We start from the raw sequence: 20,832 nt of genomic DNA, 5'->3' as shown, positions 1-20,832 counted from the left end.
ACTTTCAAAACCATTAATTGATTGCAAAGAAGAAGAGACCAAATTATGGTATCCTTTGCCTCGGAGTATCTTTGTCACCAACCTTATCGTCAACGAATTCAAAGGTTCACGTAGCATCCGATTTGTCCCCAGCAGATGTCACTATGGCGCTGTGATATTGGGACTGCTTGGCAAAGTCTAACTATGCATGCGTTAGATTTCCCCCCTCCTCTTTAATGCTTCCCACTCGCCGTCAACCGATGCGTACGCCATGCTCAAACTTGTACACGAGTAGCAGGTAGGTTGCTGACAGTGGGTTTCACTAAATTCTCTTTCATGTAGACTTCCACGGATTGATTGAATGCTCTGCAAGATACCAAATTCTCCACGATCCAACACAATGTATCAGCTGCATGCTCGATGGCATCTTCACAGACCAGACGTCTGGGACAAGTCGATTCCTTTTGCTTCGACGTGGTCTTCTGGAAACCGATGCATCGATGTCTTTGAGTGTAGAACTTAGTTGACTAGATCTAAGCTCGGCGGTGTCCATCGAAGCATGGAAACGTTCATCTTCTTGTTCACCATGGTCATTGGATTTGCAGCGAGAAGAACATGCTCATGGAATCATCATTATCAAACAAAATAACAGTGGCAACAATAATTTTCTTCGCAGAAATCTCGTCTGCTTCGTTTGGTAATAGGTTCATCATCAAAAGCATTCACAGTAATAAATGATCAAAAATTCAAGAAGCCCAAAACATCCTCTCATAATGTGAAGAAAAATTCAAATGTACCGTATAAAGTCAAAATCGAGACATAATTAGGCACTAGAAAAGAAGAAAATCTATGAAGACTTCATGTTTCTACCAGAAGACTTTGAACAAGTCATTTTCGAGGATTAGGAAAAATGTCCTCCCAAACAATACTACTTTATGACATTATCGCCATGTTATCTATGCTGTGGGTTGATGTCATTCCGCATTTTAGTGGCTTCATCATCTCGACGGCTCTTTAGTCTTAGTTGTCAGAAATAGAACACCTCATCTTCACAATCCATCTGAATAAGGAAAGAGAAAAATAGACTATTTAGTCTAAAACAACACTGGAAAAAGAAAGAGTAGAGACAGGATTTGAAGAGAATAATAGAAGATAAGAACAATTATTGAAGAAGCTTTATTGGAGAAATAAAAATACTTTAATACATTAAAATGTTCCCTCTCCTATTTATACAAATTAAAAGAAAAGATTTCCTTCAATAGAATATTTTTATCTTTTATCCAACTACTAAGAAATAGAATATCACATATTTCCGCTTGTGTTGAAGGATGACCATAATGAGGGCCACCAAGAGAAAAATCTTATATATATATATATATATATCAAAGGGAAAGAATATTTGGAAATAGGCTGTATAACCACACCATTAATAAGTCTCTTTGTTTCCTTTTTGTACCATTAATACTCATTGGTTTAATAATGTCTAACTGAACAATTGATATTATCATTTTATTTTCTATTTAATATATATCTATTCGTCCATTAATAGAAATATTTTATTGATCTTTCTTAGTAACTTCACACATCAGCCTTATTTTTTTTTATAAAATTATGAAAAATATATATTTTGTTTGTATAACTGATTTGAGAGTTTCCAACACTGAGGGGATCAATAATGGCTTGTAGAAAATTACAAATTGTAAGAAAAACAAAAGGCTAAGATTAAAAGAAATGTTTAGCCCTAAATCTCTCCAAATTTCTAATTTATTCTCCAACCGGGTTCAGCTCGAACCGGGTCGAACCAAATCAATTTCGCCAGCGGATCAGGTTGCTCGGACCGGTTGGGTTCGAAATGGGCTATAAAAGGAAGGCCCACGAGCAGCCGGCCCATTGGTAACCACAACTGCCTCTCTCTCCACGGCGCCCGTGACCTCTGCCGATCTCTCTCGCCACGATGGCCCAAACCCCAGCCCTAATCGCAATCCCGACCCAAATCGGGCGGCCCAGTGCCGCGGCACAGCCGGCCGATCTGCTCCTCTTGATCGGTTCGTCGCCGCCGGAGGGCGGAATTCCTTTGTGTTCCTTCTCTCGTTCGGTGCCTCTACCGATCCCCCGCTGACAACGTTGTCCTCCTGCCTGTTGTTAACTTGGTGGTGCTATAGTTCACCTCCACCTCTTTCGGTTGCGGATTAGTTGTCGAGGCTTCATTTTGGGTCTTTCATGTGAGTTCGTGAGTAATTTTCTGATTCCTGTATAGGAATTTCTCGGTGCCTTGGTTTTCTTGTCGCCTCTGTTCTATCTTGTTTGATGCTTCGGCTCAAAATTTGTTTCGTGGGGTGCTCACTGGTTGTTCGATTGCAGAACTATGAAATTTTTCTGTGCAGTGAGGCTGAGGATCTCTGGCATCTGTAGGTTCTACTCCTCCTTGATAAGATATGAGGTATTCTCTTCTCCTCCAAGTTAATTGTCGTTGTTGACGTTGAAGCTGGTGGTGTCAATTTTTCTAAATTAAAAAGATTCGTGCTTGCAGTGTGCTGTTTTATTTATGTAGTTGTCATTTGTGTACCATTTAGATGGTGTCTTGATGACCATGTATTATTGCTCATCTCACTATTACAAAGATAATAGTTGATAAACTCTTTTTTTTTTTTTTAGGTGAAAGGACTCATAATACTTATACCAAAATATGCTAATATATAAGCAAGATACATGAAATTGTCAATCAGTTTGCACAAATATTATTTTACTTTTAATGAATAGTGATAAAAATGATAACTGTCATGCCTATAATGGCTTTATAATAGGAAATAATAGCTTGGCTATTATTTTTACCCCAACTATTTTCTTGCAACTCAATGAGATTAAGGTCCGGTCAGGATTCTTTGTGTTGGATTGACCCCAAAATATTAATTTATGAAGATCTGGATATATATCATTTTAGAGAATTAGAATTCAGCGATTAAGAAGTTAAGTAAAGGTAACTTGGACTTGCCTAGCTGTTCTATCTTTTTTCATTATTTCTTTTGGAGTTCTTCCCCTCTTCGTTTGTCAAATGATTTCTTGCTGGTCTACTCAGTTCCTTTTACCCTTCTCGTATAATTGGTGGAAGCCTCTTTGGTGTGAGAATTGAACGGAATGGGCTGTGAGTCCAACTTAGGTGATGTGACCGAGAGATTGGACACAATCAGTTCAACCTTGATTCTTGTTTTATCTAGAGACCTTTGAAGTGCTTGGGCTTTGCCTTGCCACTAGAGCGCCTAGGAGGGTACTCGAATGACTAAGCGAGTGTTTGAGCACTTTTTGACAACACTACCCAAGTGCCTAGGGAGCACCCAAGTGACTAGGCGAATGCTTGAGCACATTTTGACAACACTATAAGGCATTCATGGCTACCTTGTTCCACCTTACAAACAAGGAGGAAGTTAGCTATTGCTAACTTCTGTTTATGGTGTTGGATGATACATTAATAGATCATTATTATGATCCTCTTGAGGGTATATGATTACAACACATTTTGAGGGTTTATTTATATGCAATTATGAACTTCGTAGTGGAATGCATGCAAAGTGGAATTTCAGAGTGGTTATGTGCCAAACATTCTAATAATTAGAGAGTGCTGTATTTTTATCAAAACCATCCATCCAAAATTAAAGTTTCTTTGATAGCATTCATTTCTATTAATGCATCTTAATATATGTTAGTATTCTTAATGTGGTATGACAGGAGGTGATGATAATGAACCAGTCGACACAGAAACACCACCGCCAACTACAAGACATAGGAGAAAGAAGTCATCAGTTTGGGAGCATTTTACAATAAAAAGAAGTCTCTGGCGGATGTTTGCGAGCTTGCTGCAAACTGTGTAAACAAACCTTTGCATACAGTCAAAGATAGCGGGCACTAGCCACCTCAAGAGACATATCGCCTTAGGTTCCTGCCCCGAAATTAAATATCAGTATAAACTGGCACTTGCATCGGTGGCAAAATCTGATGGAGATATCCCTGATCCACCCAAAAGACGCTATAGGTCATCTGGTTTTTCAAGTGTTTTTGATCAGGACCAAAGCTGTGTGAATCTTGCCAAGATGATCATTGTGCATGAATATCCACTCGACATGGCTGAGCACCCCACCCTGCTTTTGTTGCTTTTGTTCAAAGACTCCGACCGCAGTATAAGATGGTAGATGTGAGTACTATTGAAGGAGAAGTTTTATCTTTTATATCAGAAGGAAAAACAAAACCGCATGCAAGTCTTTGTAACTATGCCCGGAAGGATCAGCCTAACAATAGGTCTCCGGACAACCAGTCAGACTCTTGGATACATTTGCCTCAGCTGGCAATTCATTGACAGCGACTGGAAGTTGCATCGAAGGATGCTGAGCTTCATGATGGTACCTTCTCCTCGTTCAGAAAATACTCTAGCAAAGCCATTGGCGTTAGCCTTTCAGATCGGAATATGAAAAGTAAGTTGCTCACGATCACCAGGGACAAGAACTGCTCATCACACGACATCTATAGTGCAAACCTGAGGGACCATCTCTCCAACAAGAACATGCTCATGCTGAAAGGACAGTTGTTTGTTGTGCGGTGCTATGCCAATATCCTGAAGCTTGTCGAGTTCAGTTTCTCAAAAGTTAGTTTATGGTTGAGAGACTCTGCCAGATATGTAAAGTTGGTCGATGGCAGTATTCATGAACTCCACCTCGAGTGTGTTGCCCAGCCACTTCCTCTGACTCCAGTTTATGTGGACCAAGGTGAGGCCAACCACATCAATAGCAATGAAAGCAATGTGCCCACGGCAGATGGGCTTCAAGACTTTGATATGTATCTGTCTGAGTTATCTATGAATCAGGCCATCTAAGCCAGAGAGAGACCAATATTTAGAAGAGTCAGGTTGTGCCATGGATCCAAGATTTTGATATCATCTTGTATTGGTGGAAGCTCAACCATCTCAAGTATCCAACGCTCTCAAAGATGGACCGAGATATCATTAGTTTCATGGTTTTATTTACACATTTAATTTTTGTTGTTTTATCTTACACGTTGAATTTTGTTCATGTTTTCTTTTACTGTGGGTTTTGCCGCCTTACATTTTTGGTTTTCGTTAATTATTTCAGATAAATGCTAGACATATTTGAAGTTGATCACTTCCAATTATTTTGAAAGTCTGTTTTTCACTCACAAATATGGTTCATTTTGTAGGTTGCGGTGTGATCAAAGGAAATAATATGATCATGGAGCGTATGATCTCTTTCTTTCTCGGGTTTTCCCCCTCCATGTTGAAGTGAATGGATGCCCCGGGACTATGTACCTACCTGCTCTCAAAAAATGTGACCTCTTGCTATCAGGGACTTGGCAAGTTCATTGTAAAAGTTATGAAACATGAGAGGAATCTTTGTTGCGATTGATTCTGCCAGCAAAAGCCGGACTGTGTACCAATTTCTATTGGGAGTGGCTGGGTTCGAATGGGTAAGTGTGTGTGATCGATCAACAAGGTGGTGGTTACATGATCCTCCTGAACACCTCATCGAATGGTGTATCATCCAAGTGAGTGAACCGCTGTGAGAAATGGGAAAGGTCTTTATAGCACCAGTTTCCATCCTAGAACAGCCCCATTAGAAATTCTATGATCTATGGGTAATCTGGTAAATTGGATTTGCTTCCCTTCATTTCTCGAACATTTTTGTGGCCCCCAGAAGAAACAGTTAGTGACTGTTATGCTTAATTCGAGTTACTGACTGTTGTTATGCACGATTTGTCGTCTTGTGCTTCTCTAAGAATTTGAGAGATAGAGATAGAGAGATATCACAGAATCCATTATTAAAGTAGTCAAGGTTTTGCAGACACAAGTGGTTAAAATAAAAAGGTAAGTCCTCTTCTTCTTCTTATTATGTTAATGATGTATTTCTATAAAAAGTAAAATATTTTATGAAATATTATACGAAGAGAAAGCAAATTTCTATACATCATGGAATATTTCATAAAATATTCTACGACAGAGAAAGAGAGCAAAATATTTCATATAATATTATTTAGATTTTTGTGCATGATATGGATGATTAGTTGAGAATGTATTCTTTATCAAAAAAATAATCAGTGCTTGAAGCTTTAAAAGATTCTTACTACTGCTATTGGGATGATGGAATTCCAATACAATGCCCCATTTGTATATATACTAAAATAATATATAGGAGGGGGACAGTCACATATATATATATATATATATATATATATATATATATATACATATACTAAAATAATCTAGAGGACTGACTGGGTTCAAGCATAAAAGTGCTCATGGTCTCCTTCTTTGATCTATTCGAATCTCTCACTATGCCTAATGCGTAATGCTAGATTTGCTTAGATAGAGATATTTATTGTAACTCAATCGATGAACCTAAACCTGGTTACAAATGTTTAAATGACCAAACTCTCATATATCAATTTTTCGTGTGTGGGACTCAAAACAGAAAACATAACATGTAGTAGTCTTGTCCCTACCCCATCTGATCTTTATAAATAATACATACATACGCTTACCATATGTTAACTAACATATGCTTCCCAAGTTGGCATGGAAGCCAACCGTAGGTTGACTAAACAATGCACATACATGATTAAGGTCAAAAAGCTGATCTATGAAGACAACCAAAACAAAACTTACCTGAGTTCCTCGAGCGGCAATGCAATTCTGATCTTACGAAGAATCACTGGCTGCATGCATCATCTCAGATTAACCAATCTTACTCGTAGATGATTGCAATGCAATTCTGCAGTGGAAATCAACTTGATCTTCTCCGATCATCACTTGCACAACCATCATACAGACACTTAAACCAGATAAGCTTTTATCTGGAATAGTCACCCACTGACTGATGATTCCAAGAATGACCAAAGCAGCCACCTCTAGAGTACTTTGAAGTGAGTCCGGCATGGCATGGCATGGCAGGGCGACCGCTGCATCAAGTAAGTGACCATCTTGGGAGATAACTCTAGCTGGGCGTCAATAAACATTCAAATGGGAAACACCACACTACACTAGGACGGATAACCTACCGTGTCCTAGAAACATAAAAGCTGGCACACATTACATTTGCAACGATACATAATGCTACAAGGAAGCCACAATTTATAGTCATCCTAGATTTCCATTTTGACTATAGCGGTGGATGGTGGCTCTGCCATGGTGGGCAAGTATTGGAGCCAGTCCTTCGCACAGAAAAGTGCCTCCACCGTCTCCGGACGTAAAGAGCTTCGGTATTCATCAAGCACTCTGCTTCCAGTTCCTGAACTAAATATGGAGCAGCCCGTTGAAACCATGGATACAGGGATAGCTAAGATATCTCGGGCCATCTTTGAGAGCGTTGGATACTTGAGATAGTTGAGCTTCCACCAATTCAAGATATCAAAATCTTGGATCCGTAGCACAAGTGACTCTTCTAAATATTGGTCTATCTCTGGCTTAGATGGCTGGTTCACAGATAACTCAGACAGATACATATCAAAGTCTTGAAGCCCGTCCACCGTGGGCACATTGCTGTCATTGCCATTGATGTGGTTGGCCTCACCTTGGTCCACATAAGCTGGAGTCAGAGGAAGTGGCTGGGCAACATACTCGAGGTAGAGTTCATGAATGCTGTCATCGACCAACTTTACATACCTGGCAGAGTCTGCACCATAAACTTTTGAGAAACTGAACTCGACAAGCTTAATTTTGAAACGGGGATCCATAACCACAGCAAGAGCCAAGATGAGGCTGCAATCTTTCCAATATTTGTCAAACTTCTCATGCATCTCATTAGCTATGCCGCTGACCATAGTGTCATCGCTCAATGTTGCACTATTCAGCTCCACCAGGACTTTCCATGCTTCATGGAAAAATATATTTGCGGTTGGATCTGCTGTTGCCATGACGACATTAGCGGAGTCATACAGAAGTTTTAGGTATGTGCAAACGACTTCCACCTTCATCCAGTCATCAGCTGATGGAGCTTCGTTGTAGTTATCATCACATGTTTCCAAGAAATTAAATGCTCGTTTATATTCCAATGCAGCTACAAGCATGAGGTAAGTTGTGTTCCACTGTGTCGTGACATCAAGAGATAGGGCTTTTGTGCTGAGAATTTCAAGTTGTAGAGCAATCTCAGCAAATTTCTCTTCACGGGCTGGAGAAGCTTTCACAAATTTTATACTTTCACGGATGTTATATATGATACCATGGATAGAAGCAATCACGTCTTCTGCAATAACATTCAGGATATTGGCATAGCAACGCACAACAAACAACTGTCCTTTCAGCATGAGCATGTTCTTGTTGGAGAGGTGGTCCCTCAGGTTTGCACTATAGATGTCGTGTGATGAGCAGTTGTTGTCCAAGGTGATCGTGAACAACTTACTTTTCATATTCCAATCTGAAAGGCTAACACCAATAGCTTCGCTAAGAGCATTTTCTGAATGAGGAGAAGATACCATCATGAAGCTCAGCATCCTTCGATGCAACTTCCAGTCGCTGTCAATGAATTGCCCGGTAAGGCAAATGTATCCAAGAGTCTGACTGGTTGTCCAGAGACCTATTGTCAGGCTGATCCTTCCAGGTATAGTTACAAAGGCTTGCATGAGGTTTTGTTTTTCCTTCTGATATAAAGATAAGACTTCTCCTTCAATAGTACTCACATCAACCATCTTAAACTGCGGTTGGAGACTTTGAACAAAAGCAACAAAGGCAGGGTGCTCAACCATATCGAGTGGATATTCATGCACAATGATCATCCTAGCAAGATTCACATAGCTTTGGTCCTGATCAAAAACACTTGAAAAACCAGATGACCTATAGCGTCTTTTGGGTGGATCAGGGGTATCTCCATCGGATTTTGCCACCGAAGCAAGTGCCAGTTTGTTCTGATATTTTATTTTGGGACAGGAACCTAAAGCGATATGTCTCTTGAGGTGGCTAGTGCCTGCTATCTTTGACCCACTACTGTATGCAAAGGTTTGTTTACACAGTTTGCAGCAAGCTCGCGTACATCCGCCAGAGACTTCTTCGATTGTAAAGTGCTCCCAAACTGATGACTTCTTTCTCCTGCGCCTTGTAGTTGGCAGTGGTGTTTCTGTGTCGACTGGTCCATTATCATTACCTCCTGTCATACTACATTAATAATAATAATATATATTAAGTTGCATTAATAAAAATGAATGCTATTAAAGACACTTCAATTTTGGATGGAGGATTTTGATAAAAATACAGCACTTCAATTTTACCGGGACATGTCTCCACTATTGATTTTTTACCGGATGACGCCCCCCTATTTGTTTTACCTGGGGACGCCTTTTTTTCTAAATGACAAAAAATCCCATGAACCAAACCCAATTGAAATTAGGGACTTTTTGGATCGATTCTGTGATCGATGAGTGCAATTTAGTTCAATTTTTGAATGTAACTGAGTCAACTTCCAGTAAACCAACTCAAACTTTCAATTATAGATCATACGATCAATTTCAGGATCGATTAGGTCAAGGGGATTGGGATCACATGAAAAATTAATTTTATTATAAAAATAATAAACTAACAAGCTATTAGGAAATTTGAAAATTGAGAATGAAAATCCATATGTTGTATGCTAAAAGAATTTTCTGCATCACGTTCCTTAAGATAGCTATGGTTTGAAAAAAGACTTACCCAGTGCACGAGGCTATGTCTATATTATTCGAAACTTACCAAATCTTCCTAATCACAAAGAAAGCAATGGTTACAAGAATGAATATGAATCTAAGAAATAAAATTATATAAAATCAATGATAAAAAAGACATTCTTTATAAATATGTATGATATATTTATCAGAAAATTATCAATAGTATCACATGAAAATACTAACATAGTAACATTTTTATATATGTCACGAAAATTCAAAATTTATTTCCCTACATTTTTAAAGATCAATGGTGAAGTGTAGAGTCATGTGCAAAAACATATAATTAAGATCTATTTGAAGATATCTTTGACCAAAAATTTGGAATTAGTTTCAAAACTCGTCACAACTCCCTGTTTATAGGTGACAATACATGCTTACCTGATTAGTAGACTAGACAAATAATTAAGTTCTACGGTTATATTGACACAGTTGCAAAATGAAAAGCATACTAAAGGTATCACTAACATCTGATCCTTGTATGATCCCTAAGATTTTCATATATTCATCCTCTAGATGTGACATCTTGGTAGAACATCCATCATACGGTTATGACATTGCATAAACCTTAGAGGTGATTTTCTACATCCCTAAAAGGACATAGGTGATCGAACCATTATTTGCTTCTTTTAATTTTTTTTATAAGGGATACAAGAGATTAACACAATATAACATATCAACTCTAGGTCCATATAGGACCCTACTATCACTTTAAACCACACTACACAATGCAGCTTCAATGACAATAGCATCATGCAGATGGGTTTTAGAATGAAAGAAAAAAGAAATTTATGTAGGCAGAGAGATAGCAAAGAATGTAATGGACAAGAAAAGATTACAGATATAACATGAAATGGCTCCTAATGCAACTCATCTCATTAAAAGAAGCCTTCAAGTCACAAGTATCTAATTCAATATCTGACGAAAGTGAAACATGAGCTGCATTCTTTCTTCAACAGACCTAACTAACATGACCCCAGACCAAATATAATCTGTTTATCCTTAAAAACCATGGAAATGATTACTACTGTTGGTTGGAACCAATTATGACATTTGATATTACCAAATAGAATTAGGAACCCAACATGAGTTAGTAGAATTTAACAGCACAAAATCCAATACTAATTGGAGCACATTCCTTATTGATTCCCTTTTCTTCATTGCTTGCAATGAGTTTGGACAGATCCATTTATCAAATTTCTTTTTGTGATTAACGGCCATCATAACATATAACAAATCCATGGGGGTCTAATTCATATTTACCAAATCAGCCAATCCCATCCCAGTTCAGTTGATCTCAATCGGGATTGATCAAGAATCAAGGTTGAACTGAATGTGTCCAATCCCTCAGTCGCATTGCCTAGGTTGGACTCACAGCCCATTCTGTTCAATTCTCACATCAAAGAGGCTTCCACCAGTTATACAAGAAGGGTAAAAGGAAGTCAGTAGACCAGCAAGAAATCATTTGACAAACAAAGAGGGGAAGAACTCCAAAAGAAATAATAAAAAAAGATAGATCAGCAAGACAAGTGCCAGTTACCTTTATTTGACTTCTTAATAGTTGAATTCTAATTCTTTGAAATGAAATATATCCAGATCTTCATTATTTAATTTTTTTTGGGGTCAATCCAACACAAAGAATCCTGATCAGACCTTAATCTCATTGAGTTGCAAGAAAATAGTTGGGGTAAAAATAATAGCCAAGTTATTATTTATTATTACAAAGCCATTATACCATGACACTTATCATTTTTATCACTATTCATTAAAAGTAAAATAATATTCGTGCAAACTGATTGACTATTCATGTACCTTTATTATATATTAGCATCTTTTGGTATAAGTATTATGAGTCCTTTCACCCAAAAAAAAAAAGAGTTTATCAACTTTTAACTTTGTAATAGTCATATGAGCAACAATACATGGTCATCAAGACACCATTTAAATGGTACACAAATGACAACTACATAAATAAAACAGCACACTGCAAGCACGAATCTTTTTAATTTAGAAAAATTGACACCACCAGCTTCAACGTCAACAACGACAATTAACTTGGAGGAGAAGAGAATACCTCATATCTTATCAAGGAGGAGTAGAACCTACAGATGCCAGAGATGCTCAGACTCACTGCACAGAAAAAAGTTCATAGTTATCGCATCAACAACCAGTGACCACCCCAACAAACAAATTTTGAGCTGAAGCACCATACGAGATAGAACAGAGGCGACAAGAAAACCAAGGCACCGAGAAATTCCTATACAGGAATCAGAAAATTACTCACGAACTCACATGAAAGACCCAAAATGAAGCCTCGACAACTAATCCGCAACCGAAAGAGGTGGAGGTGAACTATACCACCACCAAGTTAGCAAAAGGCAGGACAACGTTGTCAGCGGGGTATCGGTAGAGGCACCGAACGAGAGAGGAACCAAAGGAATTCCGCCCTCCGGCGGCGTCGAACCGAGCAAGAGGAACAGATCGGCCGGCGATCGGACGGCGGCGCCGCGGCACGGGGCCGCCCGATTTGGGTCGGGATTGCGATTGGGACTGCGATTAGGGCTAGGGTTTGGGCCGTCGTGGCGAGGGAGCTCGGCAGAGGTCCCGGGCGCCGCGATCGAAGAGGTGGAGAGAGAGCCAGTTGTGGTTGCCCATGGGCCGGCCACTCGTGGGCCTTCCTTTTATACCCCATTGCGAACCCACCCGGTTCGAGCAACCCGATCCTCTGGCGAAATTGATTTGGTTCGACCCGGTTCGAGCTGAACCCGATTGGCGATTAAATTAGAAATTTGGACACAATTAGAGCTAAACATTTCTTTTAATCTTAGCCTTTTTTTTTTTTTTTGTTTTGCATGATCAATGAGAAAATAAGGATTGAGTTTTGGTGGAGTTGAAGGTAGAATTTATATATCTAAGCACTAATATCTTGCATTGGTTTCGATGTAATAGAATTTATAGGTTTGCTAAAAGCCATTGTTGATCTACTCATGTTCATCCAAACTTCGAACAGAGAAAGATCAAAAGGAATGTTAAAGGGACAGTGAGATCTCAGAACATTGGGTTTTGTCCATCTCCTTCTTCCTCCCAGATATTTCTCCTCTCTTCTCTATCTTGCATGCTCTTCGTCTACCCTTTGTTTGTGAAGCGCTCCACCCACCTCTCGTGCCTCCGTTGGATTCATGAGCTGTTGCGGCAGTAGGAAAGCGGAGAAGATCATGTTGGTTGACTTCCACTGCAGAATTGCATTGCAGTCATCTACGAGTAGGATTGGTTAATCTGAAATGGTGCATTGATCTCATCTACTCATGTTAATGTCAACCTCGACTGTCGTTGCTTAGATAGGCTCAACAACGTTGCATGAAGACCAAGCTTAAGAAGTCGCACATATCATTACACGCTTATTTATGTTGGCATTATTTGATAGCTCTCGACTCGACATGGATGGGTAGATGTAAGCGGACAGGAGACGCACACAGCACAACGGTCCTTCAGAGATCCACCTTCTTGGCCTCGCTGCTGCTCCCTTGAACCTTCTCCTTGTCTCCTGCGTCGTCTCCGCCAGCGATGCTCACCACCCGGGGGCCCCTGATCTTTTCCGGCGCCAGCTTCGGAAGCGCCACCGTCAGCACACCGTCCTCCAGCTTGGCGCTCACGGAGTCGAGATCGGCGTTGTCCGGCAACCGGAACTGGCGCCAGAACTTGCCGTAGGAGCGCTCCACCCGGTGCCAGTGCTCGTCTTTCTTCTCCTCCTCCCTCCGCCGCTCGCCGCTCACCCGCAGGATCCTGTTCTCCTCCACCTCTATCTTCAGCTCCTCCTTCTTCAATCCTGCAGGTATGCACCCACCCACCGTCATCATCATCTTTTCAGCTGCTACTTTGTGTGTGTGTGTGTGTGAGAGAGAGAGAGAGAGAGAGAGGTACTCACCGGGGACGTCGATCATGATGTGATGGTGGGTGGGTGTCTCCTTCCAATCGACCCTGGCGTGGGTGACGACCGCCATGTCGTCGCGGTCGAGGCCGAAGGGGATGTGCTCCAGGATGCGGAACGGGTCGGGGACCCGGTCCGACAGCGGGCTCCCCGCCCGGTCCAGCCACGGCAGCAGCGAGCCGCTAGACGGCGTCGCGCCCAACCAAACCGGCACTAGAAGCAGCAGCGGTAGTAGAAGCGCGGCGGAGAAGGCGGACCTCATCGCCGTCGTATCAAGCAAGCCAGAAGACGAAGAGGAAGAAGAAGAAGAAGCGCGAGTTGTGCCCTTGGCAACGTGTCGTTCGTAGCAAAGTAAGGGAATGCTTTTTTACCGTATCGCCGATGTCGGGCGGTCTCCCGGTTATATAGGCCGGTAGGACTGGGGTCCGCCATCGGACACATGGCGGCATCAAGGGGCCGCTAGGGAAGACGGGAAGGTTCGAGCGAGCTCAGCTGGAGGATGTAGGAAGGTACTAAAGAGAGTTCGAGACGGTTCAGTGTTGGGGCTCTTAAGGGCGTACGTCAAATCCCCATACGCGAATCCAACCTTACCCACTCATGAATTCCGTGGTCGTGATCGAAGTCGTCCGTAAAGTCGTCCATGTGCTGCTACCGAGTTGCCGTTGCTGGAAACATATCTTTTAACCAATACATCGGCCGGCGTGAGCGAGTCTTCGTATCTCCTCCGAATCATCGTCGTCATCATCATCGTCCCTCTCTATCTCTGTCTCGCGTTTCTTTGGTTGATCTTTTAGGAAATGGCGGAGCCGGCGAAGCTCACGCTGTATTCCGACTGGTGGAGTTCGTGCTCGCAGCGGGTCCTCATCGTCCTTAACATCAAAGGTTCTTCCTTCAAGGGTTTCTAGCGTGACGCGTCGATCGCGCTGAAAACTTAACTGTTGTTTTATTCTTTGGTTGTTGAATTCGACGCCGTCGGTCACGTTTTCTGATTTATGTGTAATGAAAGGGTTGGAGTACGAGTACAAGGCTGTGAATCTTTTGAAGGGCGAACATTTCGATCCAGGTCGGAGAGCGAATACCTTCTTTGGATTTGGCAACAATTATTGCGTGACCAAAATTTCTTTTTTATTGTTTCCCCTGCGCTTCTTGCACTGATTGTTCTTCTTGAATCCAGAATTTGAGAAGCTCAACCCGATGAACTATGTTCCGGCGCTTGTAGACGGGGATACGGTAATTGGTGACTCGTTTGCAATCATGTTGGTGAGCAAAAGATGTTTTTTCCGGTTATTTGTTTTATGGCTGAACCCGTTGGAGCCTGATTCTTGGGTGATGGTTGTTTTGGTCCTCGCATCTGCTAATTGAAGGTGTTGCATTGGTTTGTGCAGTATTTAGAAGACAAGTACCCTCAGCATCCCCTGCTCCCTCAAGACCCAAAAAAGAAAGCACTCAATCTCCAGGTGAACTTCCTAGGTAGATGATACCCTTTCGTGGTACGGTTAGGTGTCTAGTTGGTATATGTTACCCTTTCCCACTGTATTCTAGTGAGATATCCTATGCTTACAAAATAAAATTTTGCAGTTCATGTTGAAGACTAGATATTAATGGTTTGTTTGAGTTATAGTATCATAACATATAGCTTAGAGGAACTTAGTATAATCCTTCTTATTATTCTTCTGTTTCATTCTTTTGTGATTTCCGATTTCATATGGAATCTCTTTATGAACATCTCATTACACAATCCTTGTTTCGACAGGATGACATTAATTTTGTATTTCGCATTCATCATCTTGGTATATCTCATGTGCATTTTTCTGTGAAAGATAAGCCTTGGTCCTGGCCCCATGAACCCTTCGGACACAAACACAGTTTGAATATTTTTTCACTCTTTACGTATATATTGCAATATCTGTCCCATGAGTTTGAATTATCTTCTGCTCTTAGTTATTGTTCAAAGTTACATTGTTTTCAGTTCTAGCAAATCTCAATGGTTATTGCGGCCATTTGTTTTTACAGGCAGCAAGTATAGTCAGCTCGAGTATTCAACCTTTTCAGAATCTTGCTGTACTGGTAAATGAAAAGCTGTACCTACTTTTTCAAAATGTCATTGTTATGTAAGATATATGCTATTCATCTTCGAAAACTCTAATGATAATACTCGTTGTTTCCTGCTTGTGAATTTGCAGCAATTTATTGAGAACAAATTTAACGCTGATGAGAAACTTACATGGGCACAAAATCATATTAATAAAGGATTTGCAGGTTGTTTTTTACTCTGCAATTAATGCCTTCCGTATTAGATAATAGGTTTTATTACTGGTGGTTTCTTAGAATATGTTAATCTGTTTATGGACTCTCTTTGCAAACCAATGCTAGTTACCAATCGCTGTGGTGCTTTGCACAACCAAATGGTCATCCTCCCTGCTTATCAAACTAATACCCCTATTCCACCTCTTCTTCATCCTCCTGCACTTCACCTCTGCCTCTTCCTTTGCCTCCTCTTCTTCTCCTTCTTTATCTCCTCCTCCTCATCTACTTCTTATTCTCCTTCTCCTTCTCCTTCTCTTCCCACCCTTCTCAGTACCACGACATATACAGGCATCCAATGTTTTGGCATGATGGTACAAACCTGACCTGTATCAATCCAGCCGGGGCTAGTATGGGTCTAGTACATGAGACTTCAAACCATAGTCTGTTATGCCTCTCCCACTATCCCATTAATCAGTGAGATATAACCAATCTATCATTAAGTCGATACATTTTGCTGTACGTAATGGCTACAAAGTCATGTTTTCAATCAGTTGTTCATTTGCTTCCTTAAAATTAGTCATTACCAGTCACCACTTAAACTATTTTGCATTCCCCAGTTTCATCTATTACTGCCTCCCTCAAATCTAATTCACGTGATGAACCTGATCTAACACATTAAAGGACCTGTGAAAGAAGACCCTCATGTTATACGCCAGAAAATCATTGTTCATCCTAGCAGATTTCAACAAGCTGTTATACACAAGGATCATATCGTAGAGGTTTTACTACTCTTTAAAAGACTTTGACCATGTATGAATTTTCTTGATCTCATCATTAAAGATGCCTCCCTATAATCTCAAATAGAAATCCCAAAACCATTGTAAAACTTTCTAGATGGTGGATATCACAAGTCTATAATAAGTGTCCCAAATTGTCTTAAGAGGGATGCGATTGAAATTGAATTTCACCAAAATATGCTAGATCAGTATCCATCTTCTTCTCTTATAAAGAGGCATTGTGGACCCTGCATTATTTTAGTGCCTATAGGGTCAATATCACTGATATTTGATGCTTGTCTACTATTGAATAAGTTGAGGAAACACCTAATGCCTCTTAGGGGATGAGATTGGTTGCCTTATACTAGTGCTGCTACCTACCCTAGGAGCCCTACAACTGCATTCATACTAGTGTCTGACTCATCAGCACCACCAATTGCAATTATTGCCACTCAAACACCTAATGCTTGATGTTCCTGCAGTCGCATGACAATGAAAGTGTCAGTTAGTTGAATTTTTATTCTGACAGTGTTCTTAGTTTCTCTGTAAACTATTCTTAAGTTTGATTGTTTGTTCGTCTTCAGCACTTGAGAAACTCTTAAAGGAGCATGCTGGCAAATATGCTACCGGGGATGAGGTCCAGCTGGTTAGTCCAACAGTAGCCTTGCGATAAAAATAATTATAGCCGATTAATTTGCTGCTTTATGTGTTGTCATTTTGGTGTTTTGTTACATGTTTTTAGTAATTTTCTGGAATCTTTTTAGGTTTTAAGTGAATTTTCTTTTCTTGCATGTGTGTTTAAAATGCATGCATGGAAGCATAAAAATGCATTCTGAGCAACTACTTTTTGTGCTATACTTGTTCCTTTTCTTGTAAGTGTCTGCATTGTGTTCACTAATGATTGTCAATTGTCGAGTCCACGTGGTTGGAAGTTAGAACCAGCTGAGTTCTGCTTCAGCAGTTGGCATAGATCTGCTTGCCTGATCATAAGCAATAGTGATGTTTTGATGATTTATGTCCTTATGTCCCTAGCATATCTGAATCCAGAGACAAGCCGTTCTTTGTCCTGTAATTTAGCATATTGCAGGGTTGAATCACGGTTCATGTGCTTGCAACTGTAATTGTTCTCAGGTTTTCCAAATTAAAATAAAGTAATTTCACTTTATTGTTGTCATGCGCAGGCAGACGTGTTTCTGGCACCCCAGATCTATGCAGGATTAGCGCGCTTCCAAATTGACATGGTATTATATGTTGCATAAGTTTTTTTGCTTTAATAAAATATTGAAATTTTTGATCAAAGTTAATGGAAATCCATCAGATCTCCTCATCCTCTTCTTCCTTTTGCTTTCCGGCATTACATTTAACCTTATTCAATCTATCTGCCAGGTTTTGAAACCATTTATGTGTCATTTTTTGCATAACAGACAAGAACTACCACTTAAGCACCAAAACTTACATGATCCAATAACTCAAATCTCAGATTTTGTCGAACTTGGCTCAGATTTTGTCGAACTTGGTTTCACAGTCCCATAGGTGAAAACCAGTTTTTAACCAAAAACATCCTTTTATAAATCTTTTTGGCATGACGAAGAGACATCAGAGGTGAAAAACTAATGGGATGAGTCCTAAAATATGAATCTCAAGCACTCTCTTCCTGAATAACTTTCGACATTGAATTCAGTATTTTTCTTTTCGGCTGAAAGCTGCTTCATAGCTTACATGTTCATCCATGACTCTTTATATCTTCTCTTTATCATGAATGCAGTCTCTTTACCCTACACTAGCCAGATTGAACGATGCATACAACAAACTGCCTGCCTTCCAAGCTGCCCTCCCACAGCGGCAGCCCAATGAGCCTTCTCCATCCTAAGGATCTCTCTGTTGCTGGATTTACTTTGGAAGGAGCTAAAGTATGAAAATAAAGCTACTTATAATGTTGCATCCTCTGCTGTGTTTGACACATTACTCCAATTGCTCCTGGTTGTGTAATCAACTACGCCTGGAACATTTGTAAGTTAGAGTTTACTTGAGAAGGAACACACAAAGTAGTATCAAAATGTGAAGTTTACCTCTGATTTAACCAGGTTTAGATACAGCTATAAAATGCTTGAGTTCTAAGTAATGTTTGAAAATTACTGATGAATGCTAAACTTTGACATATAACATCTGACATCTGACAACCTCACAATTCAAAGAAGAGGAAATGGAAAAAATGATTGTTTGAGTTGTAGCCATAGTTATTTGAATGGAATTGATCATTGAACCTTGTAATTGTACTGCAGGTTCAGTTATAATAAATTTTTTTTTCTTTTTTTTCTTCTTATTCCTGTCAGTCTCTACTTCCCTCTTTACTCCAAACTTCTCTTTCTAATTCCTTTCATTTCCTTCGCCTCTTCTCCCTCTTCCTATTCTTTCTTTTTGCTCTGATAACTATGAATGATAAGTTGCTAACATTAGGCAGATTAACAGCAACAATTGCCAATTGTTCCTACGCTTAGCTTAGTTTATTTGGAGTTTTGTTAGGAGTTATCAAAATCCAAAAAATGATAACAAAGAGATGAAATGAAAACCTTATAAATTAATTTTCTCAGTTCCAAAATACCCTTCGAAGTCATTGCTATCATCAGCTGAGTGAAACTCGAGATATAAAATACTCTCGAGCTCTGGGGGACATTTTGTGCCAATCTAATGGCAAGTCAAGCATGTAAAACAGAATTCCAAGTTGAAATAAGAACTACACCAAATTTATTTTTTCAGAACAAAGATCTTAGTCACTGGTACTAACAATTTATGAAACACGGTTAATTCCATGACCATAATGGTAAAGATCAACAGAATTGGATTTATCCAGTAGGTGGAGCAAGGTAGCCCTTTGCTATCAGGCTCTCTTGAGAGTCTTTTATTGCATTTTCTAGCGGTCTGAGGCCGAGGCTGAGCTTGATCAGCTTCTTTGCTGCATCTTTGAGTGCTACAAGTCCTGGCTGAGTTTCTTCTGTAAACCTGGTAACCGGATATTAGGCAATCAGTGCATATACAGAAAAAGAAGGAACAATTCAAATTTTCAGAGGGTTAAGTTCTTCTAAAACACTAACCAAACAGAAGTCCAAGTGCAGGGCATAAAAAGGATAATGAAGAGGCTGCATACATCACACTGATAAATGCAACATAACTTTTGAAAAGAGTTGAAGCCAAACCAAACTATGGCCCAGATACCAGAATGCCAGTTTGATAGATTACAGTTTACAAGCTACCTTGATAAACAATTAGAAGGAAAGAGAGCAGTAAAAAGAATAAGACAGAAGTGCAGAAAGAAGTGTCTAACAAGAGATTGATGTGCATCATCAAACTGTCAAGCATTTATCTGAAATAAATAACGAAAACAAAAACGTAAGGTGGCAAAATCCACAGTAAAGGAAAACTTGAACAATAAGTTATGGAACAGGAACACTTGGTAATGGGTTTAGTTCAGAAACATGAGATGAATCTTGATTCCAGTGATTCTGCTAGCAAAAGCAAAGACTGTGTACCAATTTCTATTGGGACTGGCTGGATTCAGATGGGGAAGTGTGATCAACAAGGTGGTGGATACATGATCCTGAACACCACATGGAATGCATATATTCAATGGTGTATCAAAGTGACTGCACATCCAGCGGCGGCTCTTATGGCCTACTGTGGCACACTGAGAAATGGGAAAGGCCTTTATGGCAGAAGTTTCCATCCTAAAACATTCCCATCATTCTGTGATCTAGAGGTAATCTGGTCGATTGGTTTTGCTTCCCTGTATTTTCTCCAACATTTTTTGTCGCCCCCAGAAGAAACAGGTACTGACTGTTGTGATGCACAATTTGTCTTGTGCTTCTCAAAGGATTCGAGAGAGAGAGATCACATGATCCATTAAAGTAGTCAATGCCTGAAGCTTAAGAGGATTCTTACTACTGCTTCTGGCATCACGGATTTCGATACAACGCCCCATTAGTGAGAGACACAAGTTGATGGCATCGGATTTAACTCCTACCTGTAAATTATAAAAACACATTTATATGTACTAAAATAACCAACATGTGAATGATGTAGGAGGGGGATAGTCACACATTAATTCATGTGATCCTCTAGATAACTTGAACCTTGGTCACCTACACCACAAAAGAGCAACCTCATCATGATACTGATGACGTAAATAGGTTTTCAAAAGGTCATTTGAGTCATATTTCA

At 40.0% G+C, this 20,832-nt stretch overlaps 3 protein-coding genes and 1 long non-coding RNA gene across 8 annotated transcripts; 2 read left to right on the top strand and 2 right to left on the bottom strand.

Annotated features, from left to right (window-relative positions):
* The first annotated feature begins 1,871 nt into the window (after positions 1 to 1,871).
* Positions 1,872 to 5,730, top strand: LOC103995967 (uncharacterized). 2 transcript variants are annotated; one of them, XR_672553.3, is made up of 4 exons: positions 1,873 to 2,201; positions 2,341 to 2,419; positions 3,703 to 4,980; positions 5,182 to 5,730. It is a non-coding gene; the product is annotated as an uncharacterized LOC103995967 (long non-coding RNA). The 2 variants fall into 2 exon arrangements; XR_010489621.1 differs by having other exon boundaries at positions 1,872 to 2,201; positions 3,703 to 5,730.
* A 718-nt stretch (positions 5,731 to 6,448) lies between these two features.
* LOC103995968 (zinc finger BED domain-containing protein RICESLEEPER 2) lies at positions 6,449 to 12,327 on the bottom strand. 3 transcript variants are annotated; one of them, XM_009416742.3, is made up of 3 exons: positions 11,959 to 12,327; positions 11,741 to 11,796; positions 6,449 to 9,124 (listed from the first exon to the last, which is right to left on the bottom strand). In XM_009416742.3, exons 2-3 carry the CDS (start codon positions 11,743 to 11,745, stop codon positions 7,120 to 7,122), a joined length of 2,010 nt encoding a protein of 669 aa, XP_009415017.2. In that variant the 5' UTR covers positions 11,746 to 11,796; positions 11,959 to 12,327; the 3' UTR covers positions 6,449 to 7,119. The 3 variants fall into 3 exon arrangements, with proteins under 3 accessions (XP_009415017.2, XP_009415018.2, XP_064978789.1); XM_009416743.3 differs by having other exon boundaries at positions 12,025 to 12,327; XM_065122717.1 differs by lacking the exon at positions 11,959 to 12,327 and adding an exon at positions 11,879 to 11,903.
* Positions 12,328 to 13,019: 692 nt separating this feature from the next.
* Positions 13,020 to 13,976, bottom strand: LOC103995969 (22.0 kDa class IV heat shock protein). Its single transcript, XM_009416745.3, has 2 exons — positions 13,592 to 13,976; positions 13,020 to 13,492 (listed from the first exon to the last, which is right to left on the bottom strand). Exons 1-2 carry the CDS (start codon positions 13,854 to 13,856, stop codon positions 13,155 to 13,157), a joined length of 603 nt encoding a protein of 200 aa, XP_009415020.2. The 5' UTR covers positions 13,857 to 13,976; the 3' UTR covers positions 13,020 to 13,154.
* A 164-nt stretch (positions 13,977 to 14,140) lies between these two features.
* LOC103995973 (glutathione S-transferase zeta class) lies at positions 14,141 to 18,739 on the top strand. 2 transcript variants are annotated; one of them, XM_009416750.3, is made up of 9 exons: positions 14,143 to 14,476; positions 14,601 to 14,657; positions 14,769 to 14,854; positions 14,980 to 15,051; positions 15,608 to 15,661; positions 15,778 to 15,853; positions 17,202 to 17,263; positions 17,799 to 17,858; positions 18,383 to 18,739. In XM_009416750.3, the coding sequence occupies exons 1-9, from the start codon at positions 14,392 to 14,394 to the stop codon at positions 18,485 to 18,487; spliced, it is 657 nt and encodes a 218-aa protein (XP_009415025.2). In that variant the 5' UTR covers positions 14,143 to 14,391; the 3' UTR covers positions 18,488 to 18,739. The 2 variants fall into 2 exon arrangements, with proteins under 2 accessions (XP_018686256.2, XP_009415025.2); XM_018830711.2 differs by lacking the exon at positions 17,799 to 17,858 and having other exon boundaries at positions 14,141 to 14,476.
* Positions 18,740 to 20,832: the final 2,093 nt, after the last annotated feature.

This window comes from Musa acuminata, chromosome BXJ2-8 (genome assembly GCF_036884655.1).
Source record: "Musa acuminata AAA Group cultivar baxijiao chromosome BXJ2-8, Cavendish_Baxijiao_AAA, whole genome shotgun sequence".
Lineage (NCBI taxonomy): Eukaryota > Viridiplantae > Streptophyta > Magnoliopsida > Zingiberales > Musaceae > Musa > Musa acuminata.
This window is presented reverse-complemented; position numbering and strand designations above follow the sequence as displayed.